The 19508-nt window shown below is 39.9% G+C and overlaps 1 protein-coding gene across 2 annotated transcripts in view; it reads left to right on the top strand.

Annotated features, from left to right (window-relative positions):
- prkar2aa (protein kinase, cAMP-dependent, regulatory, type II, alpha A) overlaps nucleotides 1–19508 on the top strand; it is a 62041-nt gene that overhangs the window by 31943 nt on the left and 10590 nt on the right. For both annotated transcript variants that reach the window (XM_068334952.1, XM_068334945.1), the window contains exon 3: nucleotides 14440–14475. In XM_068334952.1, the coding sequence (XP_068191053.1) occupies nucleotides 14440–14475 (36 nt within the window). The remainder of the gene's footprint in view (nucleotides 1–14439; nucleotides 14476–19508) is intronic.

Here is a 19508-nt window from a genome sequence, read left to right as displayed (position 1 = left end):
TTCCTCTTTTCTCCGTCACTTTCTTGTGGTCCATGGCGAATACTCTAAAAGTTAATATATTTGCGTAAAACTATCAGAACACCTCATGGGTCGAGGGCCGAATTACGAGGACCATGCACAAACACCTATCTACACACAGATGTCCCTCTTAGCCAATGGGATGCCAGGATGCTTGGTAATTGCCAATGGCAGAGTAGCTGTAAGAATGCTGCATTCAGGAACCTTTGGGAGCTGCGAGTATCAGCCCATACTGTATTTTTACCTTTCGTAACTCGAAACTTCTTTCGTAACTAGAGGCAATATTTTCATGCTGAGGCGTTTCGTAAGTAGAAAATATCGTAAGTAGAGGCATTCGTAAGTAGAGGTACCACTGTAATTTGATCCTGAAAAATTGTTGGGCTTCCATGGAGCCTGACCTGTCTCTACCCTCCTTTTTATGTGTTTTGTCTGGTAATTGCAAGAACAGCAATTTGAAGGTAGTTGAAAGGCAGTAATTTCATGCATTTTCTGCCAACGTTCCCAAATGCTGCATTGAAAAAAATATTTTACCTGTACTAGGATCATGAAAGGGATTTCTACATACATTACTGTCCCAATCCTTTGTAAAATAATATCCGTGTAAATAACACATTTCCAAATTCCATTTTTTTCCCCCCAAATAACTCATGTTCTTGCCCATGTGGGTGTTAGAATCACAAACCTAAAACTGAAGTGATGACAGGGCTAAACCAACTGTGGAAGAAGTGGAAGGGGGGTTCTTTTAGAAGAAGGTAGATTTTTAAAGCTTGCAAAACCAGAGGTAAAACCTGTGCCATTACGTCACTGCATCGAAAAGCATCAGTTCCATGGCAGTTTGACCCTTATAATATGACTAATTTCCAATGACACTCACCCATAACCTTTGGAATCACACAGGTGTCACACCATATGACACTCCCCACACCTGCCTTTCTCTTTTGGCCCAGATTTGCAGACTTTACAGATTCATTCGTACCAAAATCTGGGCTTGCACTAGGAGCTAGTATGACTAAGCCACTGTGGCTCAGTGTAAAAAGATTGAACAAGCCACAAAAAGCCACACTATGTATCCAAGACAGTGGCGCATGGGCGGATGGCCAACGCTCGTCGTAGGGGGGTGTGGGGGGTCCGGGGGGCCTCCCCCGTAAAATTTTTTAGAAAATGGGGTTTTCCTGAATTCTGAGGGCAAAATCTTCTGTTCAGTTTACCTACAAAAATACACTAAAGTCAACAGTTTAAGCTTAACTATCTTTATTTCTGTCCTACTTTATGCAGGTATGAATATGAGATTCAACAATTGAAAACTTCCATTCACTATGTGAAGATACAGTCATACAAAATATTACTCAATGTTTACTTATAAGTTTTACTTAGACTAGAAGACATTTTAACTTTGACCATTTTATTTATTTATTTTTAATCAAATAACACGATTTTTCATTTCAATTTAAAAAGGCATGAAAAATATCAAGTGAGGTGAATACACATTTACATGCATTGCTGGTTATTCCTGCCAGTCATAGGGAACAAAAGTCTAACACTACAAACAAGTATTGATAATATCTTTCATTTGGCGCAGTGGTTAGCGCTGCTGCCTCACATCACGGCGGACCCGGGTTCGAGTCCCGCTCTGTGCGGAGTTCGCATGCTCTCCCCGTGTCTGCGTGGGTTCTCTCCGGGTTCTCCGGCTTCCTCCCACCTCCAAAAGCATGCGCTTCAGGTTAATTGGCCGGTCCCAAATTGACCATAGGAGTGAGTGTGTGTGTGAATGCTTGTTTGTTTCTGTGTGGCTCCGCGGTACACTGGCGTCGTGCCCGGAGTGTCCCCTGCCTCACGCCCTGAGACTGCCAGGACTGCTTAATCCGCTAACGCAGGTCGCAGCTACCCCGCGACCTGCGTTAGCGGATTAAGCGGGTTGGAAAATGAATGAATGAATGAATTTACCTTCTGATCGGTCTGTCACCACTCCTCCCCCCTTTCAGCATTCACCATTTGTTTATTAATGAGGACTTTAACACAAACTCTACTATAAAACACTGGATTCTTTTGATCGATCGTCCTCGCCTTGTCGTACACCAATTCACGGGTTCAGCTTGTAAAAAAACAATATTCTGTTTTTCATTGGACGAGAGGAGGTCATGACCCGAGTGCATATTTAATGATCGGGAGCGTTCGGGTCACTTCGGCTATTTCCGTCGGCAGGCTTCGGCTAATTCTGTCGGCATGCGGAAGTAGCGGCGCTAGTGCCACTCGCTAAAGGAAATAGCGGCGCTCGCTAGCGGAAGTAGCGGCGCTAGCAGAAATAGCGAGCGAAAAAGTTTCAAGTTTTAGCCTTTTTTCCATAAAAATAAGAACGCCACTGTGGCTACACAGTCTTAAAACCTTGCAGCCAATCTGGAATTTACTTCGCCTATGGCGAAGTGGTGAATGGCTAGCGCAAGCCCAGAAAATTATAAGTGTGAAACCTCCCCCGGACAAAGATATGGATCAACAGCTTGACTTTGGTCTGACAGAAAAACTCTTTTTTCTTAAAACTGATTCAGAGTTCAGTTGTTGTACATTGTTTGGACTATTGGTTGGACTTTCATTTGTGAAGGCACCTTTGATTACAAATCTTTAGCATTATTAGTTTTCCCACAGAATTCTTATTGGTTTTTGAATGTAAGAATTTGAAATCAGAATCACACAAGGTGGTATCCAGCCTTACCCCACTGAAAATTCCTCTTCAAAAATTTCATAAATATCCATTGCAGTAATCATTTTAACAGATGATTACCAGCAGAAATATAGTCTTTTGGAAAGTGATGATGACAGATTGCTTAAAATCAATATGCATATACAGTATATTCACTGCATCATCAAAATGCGCTTTTGTTTTCCTTCTTTTAAATCGAAAGATTTGATTGACATAAGCTACACATTATGTTTTCAACATTAAAAAATTGTCACAAAAATTATTAGTAGACCAACATTGTAACTGACAGTTCCATGTAGCATAAAAAAAGTGGGATGTTAGCCTGGTTCTATAATCACACCATTGAGACTGGGAAGGGTTAATCCATGCACTCATTAGTAGGACATAGCTTCTTCCTTTTAAGGACTTCTCTGAAGAACGCACTAGACGCGGGAGAGGGGGGGAGATAGTGGGAAAGGGACAAGGATAGCACAAGAACAAGACACTTTATGGAAACAAATGGATACACTTAGATGAAAATAAAAGTAAAGAAAGTTGGACAGGAAATATATTTTAGGGAAATGATGCAGAGCAGGAGAAGAACTGTAGAAACTCTTCTAAAGCAACTGGAAAGAATAGGCTACAAAGAAAAGATGCACAGATGTTACAATGCATGAAACAAACAAAGCAAGAATGAAAAGTACAAATGAAGGCACTTCAACAAGAATGTTTTGTTCTGATAAACAAATGATGGAAAAGAAAAGGTAGAAGAGACTGGGTGAAAACTGATAAAACTCCTTATTAGAGAGCTGAGCTATTAGTTATGTAGTGAACCTCTGCTGTACATCTTTCACAGAGGAAACCCCGTGTATGTGTGTTAGATCTTGTAGGTCCACATTTGTGCCGATTTACAACTTCTGTGTAGTAAATTCCATCATCAGGCAAGTTCTCACTGCCATGAATCAGAGAAACGCTTAGTAAATATGAGCTTGCTTGAGTTATCGCGTGTGAATGCTCTCATACCATCTTTTCTTTGGTTTGCATTTTTTTCACTTGCTTCTAGTCTCTAACCTCTTGCGTATTTCATAGTCGATACATCATTTTTTTCTTTTTTTTCTTTAAATCTTTGTTTTTTCTCCCAGAACTGCTGCTGTACCTTCTACTGCTGCTTCTGCCTTTCTGTCCTTGATACACGTGTGCAGTAGTCGTAATCAGGGTCAGCTGTGATGTCACCTGAAGGTATACTAGACGGGCTCTGGTGGTACCCGGCAGCAAATGAGCTCAAATGGGAGGAAGAATTTTAAGAAAACAAGAGAAAAGTGTTCAGTGAACTATCTGTAAGACCGAATTTGCCTTCCATGGCAGCAAAACTGCAATGCGCAGGCACCTGAAAAGGAAGCATTTTGAAGGGGGACTGTCATCTTGTAAGCTAAATGGCTTGTTAGCTTTTCATGCTAGAGTGGTAAGGTGTATGTTTTACATTCAATTTACATGTGATTCGATTAGTTGACTAATCCAATAAATAAATAATTAGTTGACTGTCAAAATAATTGATTGTGGCAGCCCTAGTTGGTTCATTTAAATCAATTTGACAATAGGAACATCAGATTTCTGTTTATAAAACATATAATGACATAAATCAGGCATGTTAAAACACTGTTTTGATGGACTTTCTTCAGTATCTGCTATATACATATTACTTCGGTACAAAAGAAATCCAGAGCAATGTAAATGTTCAGTCATTAGTCTGAGTGGAAGGTTTGGTTGGGTGATTTAACATGGACCAGTGGCGTACTCTGGCTACACCAGCCAGAGTACGCCACTGCAGTGTTCCTATTGGCTGCGTGAAAGCAGAGAAAAGGCCCTCTTGAGAGTTTCAAGATCCACTTGGTCCCAAAATGCCAGATGTAATATTTGTGTAATATTAGCCAGCTGAACATGAACACATGCTAATTTGTATGTCATTACCATGTCATTACTAGTTTTTTATATCCTGAAAGACTTTCAGGATATATTATATACTTATGAATCAAGCTGTGCATGTCTGTGTACCTCCTCTGCTTCTGATTCATATTTTGTGTTCTACATACAGAAATTTTTACTATATATTTTTAAACGTGCTTGTAATGCATTGCAGACATGCATTTTTGATTACATTTCCACATTAGCATTGTATTATAGTGTAAGCGCAACAGCCTGCAATTAATGCCGCTTACGTCAGCACTTTGGCACGTTGAGTAGAGTACACAGCTATATATCTCTACTCGGGGAAGGTGGACGTGCATCGATAGGATTTATTTGTTCCTCTTGGTATGTATGGTTCATGGGAAGAGGTAAAGCAGGACAGAAGGAAAAAGAAGAGAGCTGTATTAACAACAAATTGTGACCTCTCAACATGTGGCTTCATGTTGTGAGGTAAGGTAGTTTTTAGATTGACAAGGCTAGCATTTGGATTAAAATGTCATCTCACAATTTAATTCTTTTAAAATTTTGTTTAAAAAAATTAAAAATTGTCATGTCATTAACAAATGTCATGTCACAATTGCCATCATTACAAACTACATTCAAGCTGTTTTCATATCATTTGATATTTTCATTGGCCCTGTCACCTTTTTGTTGTCAGCCACCAATAGAACTAATAGATGAAGCACAGTCCTTGCTTTTCTGTATAGATAAGCTGCACATGTGCACTGTGAAGGTATGCCTCTGGAGGGATTTCTATACGTGGGTGTGCAGTAGAAGACTGGAGATGATGATTCAGTCTGCTTTGGAGCTTAACAATTGTGTGCCTACCACTTTGTGTGTGTGTGAGAGAGGAGATGGCACATGCACTCCGTGTATGTTTACCTGCCCTTGCACATGTCCCTGCCTGCCATGCTGAGGCTGACATCTAAGGCTGCTAGCTCTGTGGGAGCGTTGACACGTGAGGGAAGCACCCTGTTCCACTGCTGGTATCAATCAAACTTCAAGAGGAGGTGGGGGAGGCTGAAAGGAAAAGATGTGATGGTGGTGGTGGTGGGGTAGTTGAGAAAGAAAAATGTAAAGGAAACCCGGCAAAACCTGTAGATGAGTAGAATGAAAAGGTATGCTGATGTTTACATGTATGTAACATAAACCCCTCTTCACCCCTCGCTTCTGCAGACTGAAGTTGCAGTAAGGCTAACATTAACAAGATTAACTGGCGTGGTAGGTAGGTGTCTTTGTTTTGAACTGCACAGGATACGTTTGTGTGATACTATATGCTGTAGAAATACACACATTAGCCCATCTGTCAAATATGCATTCAGTGAAAATAGATGTTCAACTTTATCACACACTTGTGCGTTTGTAGTTGTGTCAGGATGGCCACTCATACACTCACCACATCCCTGTGCTTGCGAAGCAAAAATGTGTGCTTGCATGTTTTACATGCAAATGCTTTTTCTATGAGGTGTGACACTATTTAAAGGTCCTGATTGGGTTATAAAATGACTTAATTACAACAAATGAGTAGGCATACACATGCACTATCGAGATCAACATGTTCAGCCCTGGGATGATAAAGTGACAGCAAACCTATCCCCAAACATGATCCAGTCCCTTTTATTCAGCCATACTCATCCGGTCCAAAGGATTAAAATCTACCAGCAGAGGTTGGCTCGCTGCCAAAGAGGGCAGACTTGTCCTTTTGAAAGCCAAAATTCTTCTTCAATTTTACGTTTCCGTTTCAGGAAATGGAATGGATAAAGAGAAACCAGTAGGTGTGATTAGCAACAGGTGGGTGGACAAATAACAGACTTGTCCAAATGTAGTTCATGTCACCTTTATCCTGTGTCTGTCTTGCTTGAAAGCCAGCGATTGCCTTCACGGTTTAGTTTAGAATTCATTTAATCCTTTTTTTAACTCTGATTCCAGATATGTCTCTAATGTATTTTCCTTCCATCAGTCTTTTCCGCCTTGACGGTCGAACTGTTCTGTAGCCATTTTGAAAAAGAAATAGCAACATGGAAATGTGGCTTGAAGCTGAGCTGCCACATTGATGCCTTGGTCCCCCTGCAGTTAACCGGCTGATGTATTGATTGACTGAACAGACGGTTAAGCCTTGAAAATGTCTGCGAGGGAACTCAAAGGAAAACACCAGAGTGGAACAGATGCATTTTTGCTTTTTCACTCATCCTCATTTACTCATTCTGTGGACCTTCTCGTTGCCTCAAATAATTATACTTTGCTTTCTTGTAGTTGTCTTTTTCTCTAAATACACGACCGTGAACTAATGAGATAATTTCCTGTCCATATTTGTCTCCATTTACTCTTCATGTGTCTCCTTTTTTTGCCCCTACGTCCACAAGCATGAGCAGCAGCTCACTGCTTGTCACCATCATTCTAACATCTTTTTACTCACTGTTTCTGTCCTTTCCTTTTTTCATATTACAGCAGATCTTTCCATGTCACCCCTTCCGGTCTCTTTTTGTTTGTCACCCTATGGTTGTCACTCTGTCCTCCCCTCTTATTCTCCCTCCCCTCAATCTCTCACTTCTCTCCATCTGTTAATGCTTTTATGGCAGTGAGTGGGTGTATTAAGAGGGAGGTAGAGAGATAAAAAGCAAACGTGAAGGGGGGGTCTACCACTTGGATGAAGCAGACGGGAAGGTGGATGGTGCCCGAGAAGGAGGGAGGGTGAAGGGGTAGAGTTGTTATGGTGATGAGATCTTCTTTGTGTTAGGTTACCAAGGCAACTTCAGGCATACTAGTTACAGCCGTTGCCACCACCCACCACCTCACCCCCCCTCAAAAAAAACAAAAACAACAACTCCCCATTAGCCTGTAGCGAGAGCACTTCTCACATTGCACACTCAGACTTCTGCACCTACACATCTAAACACATAAGCATGGGCAACACACACTTTTTCATTATGTTCACCTACTCTTGAAATAAAACTGCATTCTACATGAATGCTGGACATTCAAATCACCCCAACAGATCTGAACTCATTCTACACACATTACTTCCTGCCATAAAATGTCCCAGAAAACAACTCAGTGGTGTGCTCGCTCATCCTTATTAAAAACTACAATCTGTATCTGTTCAAGTATCTAAATTATCTGTATCCGTATCTGTACTCTGAATGGAAGGGACTTAAACCAGAAGTGGGTGTGGTTTTAATGAAAATGGGCGGGGCTTAGATATGGATATGTGTTTGATATGGGTTGATCAGAACTTGCTATGGTCAGTTCTCACTGTGAAGTCCAAGCCAAGCAGATATGTGCTGAATTGCTATATTGTTTATTTTAAAACTACACTGCACTCTCTGTCTTTGCGGTCAATGCGTTCCAGGGACCACACGCAATTGAGGAATCCACAGTACAAATTGCGATCTATTATTATTTATGGGAATTTAAACATTTATGAACCCTCCCCCTACTGATATTAAACCAACTTCTATCTGTATTATCTTTTCCCACACTCTTATTGACTCTTGAAAGAACTTTTGTGTCTCACGAAAGTCCGAAATGGACGGCACGAGCGCACTTCCGGATGCCATCAGCTAATAGATGCATATACGGTATCACATGACTGCCTACCAAAAATCCTAAATGAGGTGGCGTTGCAATCGTTGATCTGTGATTAGCGCATTGCATTTACAGAACAGCCTCAACATTGAGATTCAAATCGATTTTTTGATCATAAAAGTATAGGAACTATTTTCAGAACAATTTTCCTATGAACTCAGAATATGAACTGCATTAATGTATACAACACATGCAATAGGAAATTATGAACTACAAAATATGTATGAACAAGAATTGTCATACTCAACACAACTTTCTAATTTTGTCTCATTTTATTTTTTACATTTTTATAATCAGTTTTTTTTCTATATATATTTTTACCATTTCGTATATTTTAATGTTATTGCCTTTCTTTCACACAAAGTTTATTAAGGTGTAGGTGCGTATGTTTGTGTGTCTGGTTGTGCATGTGTGACTGAGTGACTGTGAGAGAGAGCACCAGTGCGTGTGTCTGTGCATGTGCGCTATGTAACAATTAAAATACACAGTATGTAAAGTATTAATTTCATCTGCAGTGAGAACGTGTCAAACTAAGAGCAAGCAGGTAAAAAAAAAAAATGCATTGGAGGCGGTGACGATGCGACACAAGCAGTTTTCAGCTCGGTCTGGTCAAATGCACCGTGTACGTGCAACAAAACAAAACAAGAAACAAGTAACCAAGTAACCTTAAATAGACCGAAAAACAGACAAGCCGAAGAAAACCTGTGTGAGCTACAGTGAAGCCCCAAACACAGTGATCAGTCAATGTCTATGTGTGTGCAAGAGTGGGACAGCGCCAAGTCTGGGTGCAGTCTCTGTAGGAAGGGGCGGGCACTGTGTGAGACAGGCCAATCACAGAGCGTGGAGACGGTCAGTTCTGAGAATTTTCCTTCAGCTACGCCAGCTGGGATAGGCTCCAGCTCCCTGTGACCCGCGCAAGCGAATGAAGTGGTCAGGAAAATGAATAAATGAACGGGGATGAGTATTGACGAGTTTTACTCGTATTTTGCTCGTACTCCTCAAAAATGCATTATCCGTACCGGATGCTAGTCTGAAACGAGTACCCGGCTCAACCCTAGTTTTTATCAGATTTTCTTTCATTGATTTCCACTTCATTCATTGATTTCCTGATGTGTTCAGGTGATTCAGTATTAGCATGTGCCTGTGTCTAAGGACAAAATACATTTAATAAAAAAATGAATAACCTCGCAGCCACAACATACTTCATCTGTGGTCTACATAGTGAACTTTAATATAAACCAGAACAGTTACCACCGATAGTGACTTAAAAGACTACATGCAGTGTAATATGTTGTCATAAACCAAACAGAAAATTGGTCTAAGACCTTTCAGTGAAACAAAAGCGGATGTTTCCATACTTGACCTACTTATTCGGGTCAATGTGTTTGTCATTGTGTGTGAGTGCACAATTGTGTGTGCTGCGGTTCCTGCAGTGATCTGACCTGTTCAGAAGTTTGACGTGGATAAATGAAGCTTTTTAAGCAGTTTGGAACGTGTCCTTTTGGTCGGTGCTTCTGTTCATAAGTTATGGAGGATGTGGTGGCACTGCTGAAGGAAACATGTAGAAGTATGGTAAAGATAAAAGAAAAAGCAACATTCATAACTCCACCTCTGCCCTGGTGCCAGATGGACAGAAAACTAACTACATACCTAGGCATACAGCAGTAAGGTGATAATTCTTGTTTAATTTTATCTATGAATGGACATTTGGTGCTAGAAAGGTCCCTGAACACATACCTTTATGCAGTCACTGAACAAATGACATAGTGATATGCTGATTTTCAACTTGATTCTAAATCCGTTCAGACGTTAATGTGTCAACACAACCTCGTCTTCTCACAAGACCCTGCAACAGCTCCTGTCCAGAAGGCTGATCCATCTTAAGGTTAAGGAAACAAAACCGGAAGTCAGACAGGAATGCAAAGGAGAGGTTGGAGAGAGGAGAAGGCAGTCATGAAGCTTTGGGAGCAGTACGGGGGAGGAAGGTCTGTTCCTTTGAGACAGCTGAGGGGGTGAGGTATACAATAATGACAGAAAGGATGCAGCAAGAAACTGAGAACAGTCTTGAAGTAATGAGAGTGTATTACTACAACTGTCCCAGAGAGCTTACGTTGAGACATTAGTGGAAAGAAGGACTTAATTTTAAGTGTCTTGTTTTTTAACCAGTAAGACATTTATTGTGTGTCAAGTTCTTTGAGTCCCATGCATCTGGCATCAGTTGCAAACAGGACAAGACTGGCTCCTCATTAGTATTGATTAATCCTGTTAAATGCAAAAATGTACAACCAGTATAATATTCTGCGGGTTCAACAAAGGCGTAGTTTCTGCTTTATTTTGGTCAGAATGTTTAGTGGCCTGCAAAGAAATCATTAACTGCCATGGGCGGCTTTAGCTGCAGGCTTTCAGCTTGTAATTCATTTCATGCAACTTTGATGTGGTGACCTTGTGTCCTAATATTAAAACATTAACTGATAAATATTTTGTCAGACAGAATGACAATGTGAATGCAAAGTAAGCCAGAGATCTTGTCTACAAGAAGAAAAAAAATCTGTCTTCAGAAATGTTGATCTTGTCCTGTTATTTACTTTCCTCTCTTTTCAGGGTGGTTTTAGATCACTGAAGCATTCCGCTGCACAGATTTTAGAGACTATGGTTTGTGCGTAAAATTTAGCTTTTGGAATAATATTGTAAATATCATAACTTGGCGGGGAAAAAAATAAGGTAAAGTTCCTACTGTATAATAACTACTGCGCAAAGCTACCATTGGTTTGTTAACACATTAAATGAAGGAGTTTTTCCCTGCCACTGTCGCTTGTGCTTGCTCTTGAGGGCATTGTTGGCTTTCTCTTTGTAAAGTCCTTTGAAATGTCTTCAGATATGATTTAGCGCTATATAAACAAAAGTTGATTGATTAAATTCGGCATTACGAAAATCACCATCTTAGGTTTATGTAATTGTTTTTGATTGAGTGTGTATCTGGAAACAAGATCCTAAATGGATATTTTAGTTAACTTAATCGTCACCAGTTTGCCAGTCACCAGGTCTTTAACAATTTTCTGTTTCTTCGTCTGTTTTACGCTAATATTTGGGTGTAAAGCTTAAATATGTGGTATGTATGTGAGAACATGTAAAAAAGAAGTTGAAATACAATGATCCCTCATGATGTACTTTTCCCATGTGAAATAATATACCGACATTCTTCACAAACTGTCATTTTCTATTAGTATCTAAAAAGATATAAATCTTTTCACAAATTATTTTTTTGCAGATGCTGGGACGGTGCAGTAGTGTTTGAGATCCTCATGTAGCTTGATCTGTGTTGTGTGATCGTGAGCGTGATCTTCACATAGAGCGGAATATGAAACCCCCCAGGTGACCAGGGGAATATGCCGTTCATGTGTGAGTTTCTCCAAGGCTCTCACATTCACAGGACATATCTAATGGGCTCTGTAATTACGTAGCGATGGACACAAGAGTGCGTGAGTGTGAATGTGCAATTTTGTGTGTGTGTATGAGCGGTGTCCATGTTATCAAGCAGCAGCCCAGCATTAGAAGCCAGGTGCTCAGGACTCTGACCTCACCCTCCGTGTATGTGAATTATAACACCCTGTTGAACACATTCACAAGGTCAGGGTACCTCACCCACAAGGCCACAGTCCAGACAGACAATGCAGAGCCGGGCTGGGCACTACAAATTCAATTCATAGTACAACTGTGGTAAACCGTTACCATGATCAGTTGATCAGTTATAATGATTTTATTACTAAGGGGTGTGGCACTCTTTTTGGGTCCGGGCTCTTCAAGTGTGTTCATGCTCAACACGACAGTAACATCATATCCCACACAGCAAAAATAACAGCTCATTGAGACTCCATTCCCTTTCATGCTGTGGCAGTAAAGTGTCAAAAGTTTGATCAACAACAAAAATGGAAACAGTGGAGGAGGTTGTGATAATGTGAAAATAAAGGTATCAATGAACCGTTGGGCACATGAGGGCTTCGCCCCAAGGCTGCAGGCTGTTACTTCCATCAGCGTTACTTCCCAGTTTCACTACTGTCACATAATCCCAGTTGACCGGTCGAGTCCAGAGGCAACACCTTCCTAATGGATGATACCGTAATAGACTAGTATTTTGAAGGTTATGTGACTATAAACACATTTACGTGCACTTTGTTTGTACTTAAAACAGGCTCTACAGTGAGAAGCCGCAGCCTTGTGTTGGCATTTGTGTTACAACCATATAGGTGAACTGTATAATGTGTATGTAGAAACAAGGTGTGACAAAGCGTGCAGCGGAGCACGATGATAAAGGAGCTATTTGCCGAGATTTTTTTTTAATGTTTAATTTTGCATTCACACTCTCATATTAAACAGGGTATTACTGTAAATAACTTGTCTGGGCTTGCACTAGGAACTAGTACGACTTAGCCACTGTGGCTCAGTGTAAAAGAATTGAGTAAGCCACAAAAAGACACACTCTGTGTCCAAGACAGTGGTGCAGCGCGCGGATGACCAACGCTCGTCGTGGGGGGTCAGGGGGCCCTCCCCCGGGAAATTATTTAGAAAATGGGGTTTTCCTGCATTCTGAGGGCAAAATCTTCTGTTCAGTTTACCTACAAAAATACACTAAAGTCAACAATTCAAGCTGAACTATCTTTATTTCTGTCCTACTTTATGCAGGTATAAATGTGAGATTCGACAATTGAAAACTTCCATTCACTCTATGAAGATACAGTCATGCAAAATATTACTCAATGTTTACTTGTAAGTTTTACTTAGACCAGAAGACATTTTAACTTTGACCACCACCAACACCATTGGTATGCCATAGTTTATTTTATTTTATGTTTTTAATCCAATAACATGATTTGTCATTTCAATTTAAAAAGGCATGAAAAATAGCAAGCGAGGTGAATACATATTTACATGCATCGCTGGTTATTCCTGCCAGTCATAAGGAACAAAAGTCTAAGACTACAAACAAGTATTGATAATATCTTTCATTTACCTTCTGATCAGTCTGTCACCACTCCTCCCCCCTCTCAGCATTCATGATTTGTTTATTAATGAGGACGTTAACACAAACTGTACTATAAAACACTGGATTCTTTTGATCGATCGTCCTCGCCTTGTCATACACTAATTCGCGGGTTCAGCTTGTAAAAAAACAATATTTTTGTTTTCCATTGGAGGAGAGGAGGTCATGACCCGAGTGCATATTTAATGATCGGGAGCGTTCGGGTCACTTCGGCTATTTCCGTCGGCATGCTTCGGCTAAATTCCGTCGGCATGCGGAAATAGCGTCCCTACTTTAGCTACCGCCGCATGCTAGCGGAAGTAGCGAGCGCCGCTAGCAAGCGAAAAAGTTGCAAGTTTTAGCCTTTTTTTCCGTAAAAATAAGAACGCCACTTTGTCTACACAGTCTAAAAATCTTCTAGCTAATCTGGAATTTACTTCGCCTATGGTGAAGTGGCGAATGGCTAGCGCAAGCCCAACCTGTCTCATAAAAACCAGTGACCTGAATTCATTGAAACACATCCTGGTAGAATATGTGTCACCAGCCTTCAAATTGTTTGCGCTAATGAATTTACATAATTTGTTAATAAATATTTGGATGTTTAATGCTCTTATGAAGTTATTGATTAATCCACTCATTTACGTCTGACTTCAAGCTATAATTGTCGTATTTATTACCACCAAGTTGGATAAGGCTGTGTTTTATTGGGTTGAATTTACAGTCGGGTAGGTTCATGCTTCCATTTGTTCAGGAAGAAAGTGTTTGATAATGCTGCAGCCTGCCGCTCACAGGAGCACTTGTGTATGAGCAAAATATTACCTTTGACATACTGAAAATACTTCAGTCTCCCAGCTCATATCTGTCCCCATGTTTCCTTTCTTCCTGTTAATGCTGTCTGTCATTCTCGGCATCTCTCTGTGTGTGTGTCGGAGTATGTCCTACTTTCTGTCACCACATTGTACGTATTTTATCTGTTTGACTGTATCTTTCTCTTTTTCAAAAGCTGGCTGTCACTCTGACTCACTGTTGGCCTTTTCCTCTAAATCCCTTTTTTCTAACCTCAATTGTTTCACTGATGAGAGCAAGTAATGAGGATTTTGAAAGCAATTCCAAAGTTATATTAAATGTCATTATGTAAAAACAATTATGTTAATTTAACCCGTCTCTCCTCTCTCTACAGCTCCACCACCCAGCAGATTCAACAGACGAGTATCAGGTAAGCTTTGTGTGTGTGTGTGTGTGTGTGTGTGTGTGTGTGTCTGTGTCTGTGTGTCTGTGTGTGTGTGTCTGTCTCTGTGTGTGTGATTGTTTTTAACGTCATCTCTCATAGGCGTAATCCACACCAGAGACAACATACCTCACCAAATGTCTCAGCAGCAGCTTCTGTGTTCATTGTTGTGTGTCGTTGAGGTTGAGTGCTGGTGACTATTCAAGCGAAGTTTTCATGTCAAGTGTGTTTGCATGTAAAGTATGTGAAGAAGAAAAATCTTTCCATTTAATCACAAATAGGGAAATTCCTTTGAAAGATAAAATAACATAAAATAAACCTTTATTTGTCCCACAGTGGGGAAAATTCAAACACGCACAAAGCATTTTGTTTCCCACCCATGTAGTCTTGAACACACACAAAGGGCTAATACACATGCGATGGAGACCACAGCAGTGCCCACGAGGTGAGCTGGCTCCTCTCCAGTTAGCCGTCCAAACTCCATACTGTGGTCTGGTATGAGACACACCCCCGCCCCACGGTTCCTCAGGCCATATCACCACTGGCCGAGGTATTGCTGCCCCAAAAACAGCGGTATGGGGTATGACTGTGGCGTGTCTTTGGTGTCTGTGTTCTCTCCTTTGTTGGTGCCTGTGATCTTGTTGTTTATGGTCTTCTTGTTTTCTCATGCTCGGTCATACTAATCTAATGTTTACATGGAGTAATTGAATGGCGTCAGCCGTCACAGAGTGCTGCACTTTGATTAGTCTCTGGGTGTGTCGGCCGATGTTGATCTCTTCAGTGATACTGTCTCTGTTGACCCTGCTGTCCATACCATACCATCTTAAAGGTTTGGAAGAATTGTATTTTCATTTGTGTAAGTTATCAACTGTATTGTGCTCCTTGTCCATACAGTGTTTACAAAAAGTGATTTGAAGTTTCTTTGTTGACAAAATTTTTGTTCTATTAGGTCTTATTAGAACTTCTTTGTGATGGAACTGTTCTAAATTTTAAGAAATTGTGTTGATGCACCAGCAGAGCATCACAGTTTTGCTCATCAATTCTCCCAAAGATGTTACCAAAAAGAACATTTCTCAGGTATTTTGTGACAATTATATTCTTAATTGTTGTAAAGAACATTTCTCAGGTATTTTGTGACAATTATATTCTTAATTGTTGTTTTCTTTTGGAGTCGTCCTTTGTGTCCTGTTTTCTCAGAGATATTGATTCAAACTTCTACCAAGAAACAAGGCTAACTAAACATTAAAAGAGAAGGCTGTCACTTTATGGCAATAAACTTTTCTAAGGAAAGAAGGACAAGTGCTTGTTATCCATGACATCAAGACTACGTTGTCTACAGATAGTTTTTGAGAGGGGTAGCAGGATGGCTTTTACAGCCGAGTTCATGACAGTGTCATGTATTTACCATGTTTCTGTGTCAGGACCGTGTTTTAAAATTATGTGTACTTAGTTTATCACATTTTTATTCAGTATTCCACAAGCCATCAAACCACCTGGCATTATTGCATAACAAGTGCTTTTACCTAAGTGATTTTGCAGTAAATGAAAGCTAAGAGGCTTGTTTGTAATCTTAAGATTAAAATGTTCAAAAGGTTAATTGGGGATAATTTTTTCCCCAGTTTGTGATAGGGGAACCCAGGATACTTTAGATTACTGTTTATGAAATACTTTGCCAGGCCATGATGGCTCTAATAACCAGATTTAGTGTCTTACCCCCAACACTCATGTGAGGTCTGCAGGCTGTCATTTTGTAGTCTTATACACTGGTATTATATGGTACCCTCACTGGCTGCACTGTAAGACAATATTATTTACTGGAGATTGCTGTGGTTCTCCTGAAAGCATGATAACATACAATCAATGCTTCTGAAACTTAAGAGTGGAGTGGAATCAAAATATTTTGGGGTTTTTTTTGCAGTGTAACACATATCTAAAAGTTGATTTTGCCATAAACTAAGCTAGTTATACCCATGGACAACTTAATTAACATTGATAATTTCATTTGAACCTAAAATTAGATGATTTACTGAAGGTGTTCATTTCCTGAACAATATAATTAGTAGTGTAATTCATTTGTAACTCAAATTAATTTTCCGCATTTAAAATAACTAAAATAATTTTAGTCTGTTCCATCTTTGTAAATAGGCCCCAAAGCCTCTAAAATACAGTGTACTGTATATTTAAAAAAAATAAAATGCATATACACACAAACACAGATAGTACAGGCCAAAAGTTTGGACACACCTTCTCATTCAATGCATTTTCTTTATTTTACTGACTATATAAATTGTAGATTCTCACACAATGCATCAAAACTATAAATGAACACAGGCGGAGTTATGTACTGAACAAAAAAAAGGTTAAATAACTGAAAACATGTTTTATATTCTATTTTCTTCCAAGTACCACCCTTTGCTCTGATTACTGCTTTGCACACTGTTGGTGTCCTCTCAATGAGCTTCAAGAGGTAGTCACCTGAAATGGTTTTCCATCAATCTTGAAGGAGTTCCCACAGGTGTTTAACACTTGTTGGCCCATTTGTCTTTCACTTTGCGGTCCAGCTAATCCCAAATCATCTCGATTGGGTTCAGGTCCGGTGACTGTGGAAGCCAGGTCATCTGCCGCAGCTCTCCATCCTTCCTTCTTGGTCAAATAGCCCTCACACAGCCTGGACGTGTATTTGGGGTCAGTGTCCTGTTGGGAAATAAATGATGGCCCAACAGCAAACCCACCTCGACACCATCACACCTCTTCCTCCATGCTTTATAGTGGGAACCTGGCATGTTCATCTTTTCTGCATCTCACAATAACACTGTTTGAAACTAAAGATCTCAAATTTGGACTCATCAGAACAAAGCACAGATTTCCACTGGTGTAATGTCCATTCCTTGTGTGTCTTGGCCCAAACAAATATCTTTTGCGTGTTGCCTCTCCTTAGCAGTGGTTTCCTAGCAGCTATTCGACCATGAAGGTCTGATTCATGCAGTCCCCATATAACAGTTGTTCTACAGACAGGTCTGCTGCTAGAACTTTGTGTGGCATTCATCTGGTCTCTGGTCTGAGCTGTTTTTCAATGGTGATTTCTGAGGCTGGTGACGCAGAGGTAACTCTTGGTCTTCTTTTCCTGGGTCGGTCCTCATGTATGCTGGTTTCCTTGTAGCACTTTTTTCGCGACTCCACTTAGGGACATATTTTTTAAAAATTTTAAATTTTTTGACTGGCTGACCTTCATTTCTTAAAGTAATGATAACTACTTGTTTTTCTTTATTTAGCTCATAGGTTCTTGCCATAATATGAATTTTAATAGTTGTCCAAAAGGGCTTTCAGCTGTGTATTAACCTGACTTCTGCACAACACAACTGATGGTCTCAACCGCATTGATAAAGCAAGAAATTCAACTAATAAACCCTGATAAGGCATGACTATGAAGTGAAAACTATTTCAGGTGACTGCCTGTTGAACTCATCGACAGAGTGCCAAGAGAGAGCCAAGTGGTAACCAGAGAAAAGGGTGGCTTTTTTCAAGAAACTATGATACAAAATATTTAATTCAGTTATTTAACCTTTTGTTAAGTACATAACTCCACATTTGTTAATTCATTGTTTTTATTCCTTCAATGAGAATCTGCAATGTAGATAGTCATGAAAAATGAAACACATTGAATGAGAAGGTGTGTCCAAACTTTTGGACGTACTGTATATATTTTATACAAAACACTGTTAAATACAGCACAGATTCAAGAAAATGCTGCTTAATTTTCAAACCACTGAGCTGGATGGGTTTTTTTTTTAAGCAATTGAATCAAGATTGTGAATATGACTGAGTTACCAAGTAAGCAAGTAGATAAACGGAAAATCATAGTTCAAAGACACTACAACAAAGGGATTTTGGAATATATTTAAATATTTCCCTTGAGATAAATCTGCAGTCAGTTCAGTCACTCACCTCGTTTCCTATGTGAAGTAGAATCAACTTTCATATTGTTTAAAGCAATTCTATATTAAAGTGAGATGGCTTTAAACTACACCTAATCTTTAATTTCCTGTGGCTCCATAGTGCTGCTGTTGCTCATTGGTTCATGCAGTCTTGTTTACGTGCCAAGTGTTCTCATGTGATTTTATGAAACTTATTTCAGAATGAGCTGATTTAAAAACAAGATTCTTCAAGATTCTTGTGTTATATTAATTACATTTAAGTCCATGGAAGGTTATAACTTATTCCACACAGACCCTGGGATGCTGTATTTGCTAAATTTAAATAAAATTGCTTTCTCACCTTTCAGCAAGAGTACAAGGAGGAATTTCCCCTAATTGATTCTTGACACATGTAGAGGGAGTAACCTACTTTTTGATCATGCGTGAGAAACACGAGGCCTTGATTGCATCTACAGTGGTTGTCTTTGACTGAACGCAGGACGGGAATGATGCCTGGATCATGTGCCTACATTGGATTTTAGCACTCTGTCCTGTTATGAGGGAATTTGGGTTTATAAAAGGAACCATGTTTCTGTTCCGTGTTTTTGTGATCCTGTCCTGCTGCCAGGGACAGATACTGGTTTTGGCAGCATAGAGGAAAAACTGATTCCTGAGACTTGAGCTTAGTGTGATGGACCTGCGGGCACACTGTGTCTTCACAGCTGATGAATGTACACAGATAAAATATTTATCCTAACATCTGTGTTTTTAAAATGAAGCCCATGCTCCAGGGTTTTGTCTTATCATGGGTTTAGTGATCTTCTCACTCTTACCAAGCTAGGTCCTGTTCTTTTCACGCCTCTTTCTACAAATGCTCACATTTTAACTTTTTAACCTGACTAGTTTAACTGAGCTAAAGGAGTAAATAACCTGTCAGCGCTCTTCAGGTCATATTTCTCCAAACATGACTGTAATGAATGATGAGAGATAAGATATTACACACACGAACACACGCAGACCTTGATTTCTTTATGTAATAAATGTCATGTAAGCAGATAATCGGCAGAGTGGAGGAAACACAGATTCAAAGTCAAAATGACTATTGAG

The sequence above is a fragment of the Antennarius striatus genome, chromosome 2, assembly GCF_040054535.1.
Source record: "Antennarius striatus isolate MH-2024 chromosome 2, ASM4005453v1, whole genome shotgun sequence".
NCBI lineage: Eukaryota > Metazoa > Chordata > Actinopteri > Lophiiformes > Antennariidae > Antennarius > Antennarius striatus.
This window is presented reverse-complemented; position numbering and strand designations above follow the sequence as displayed.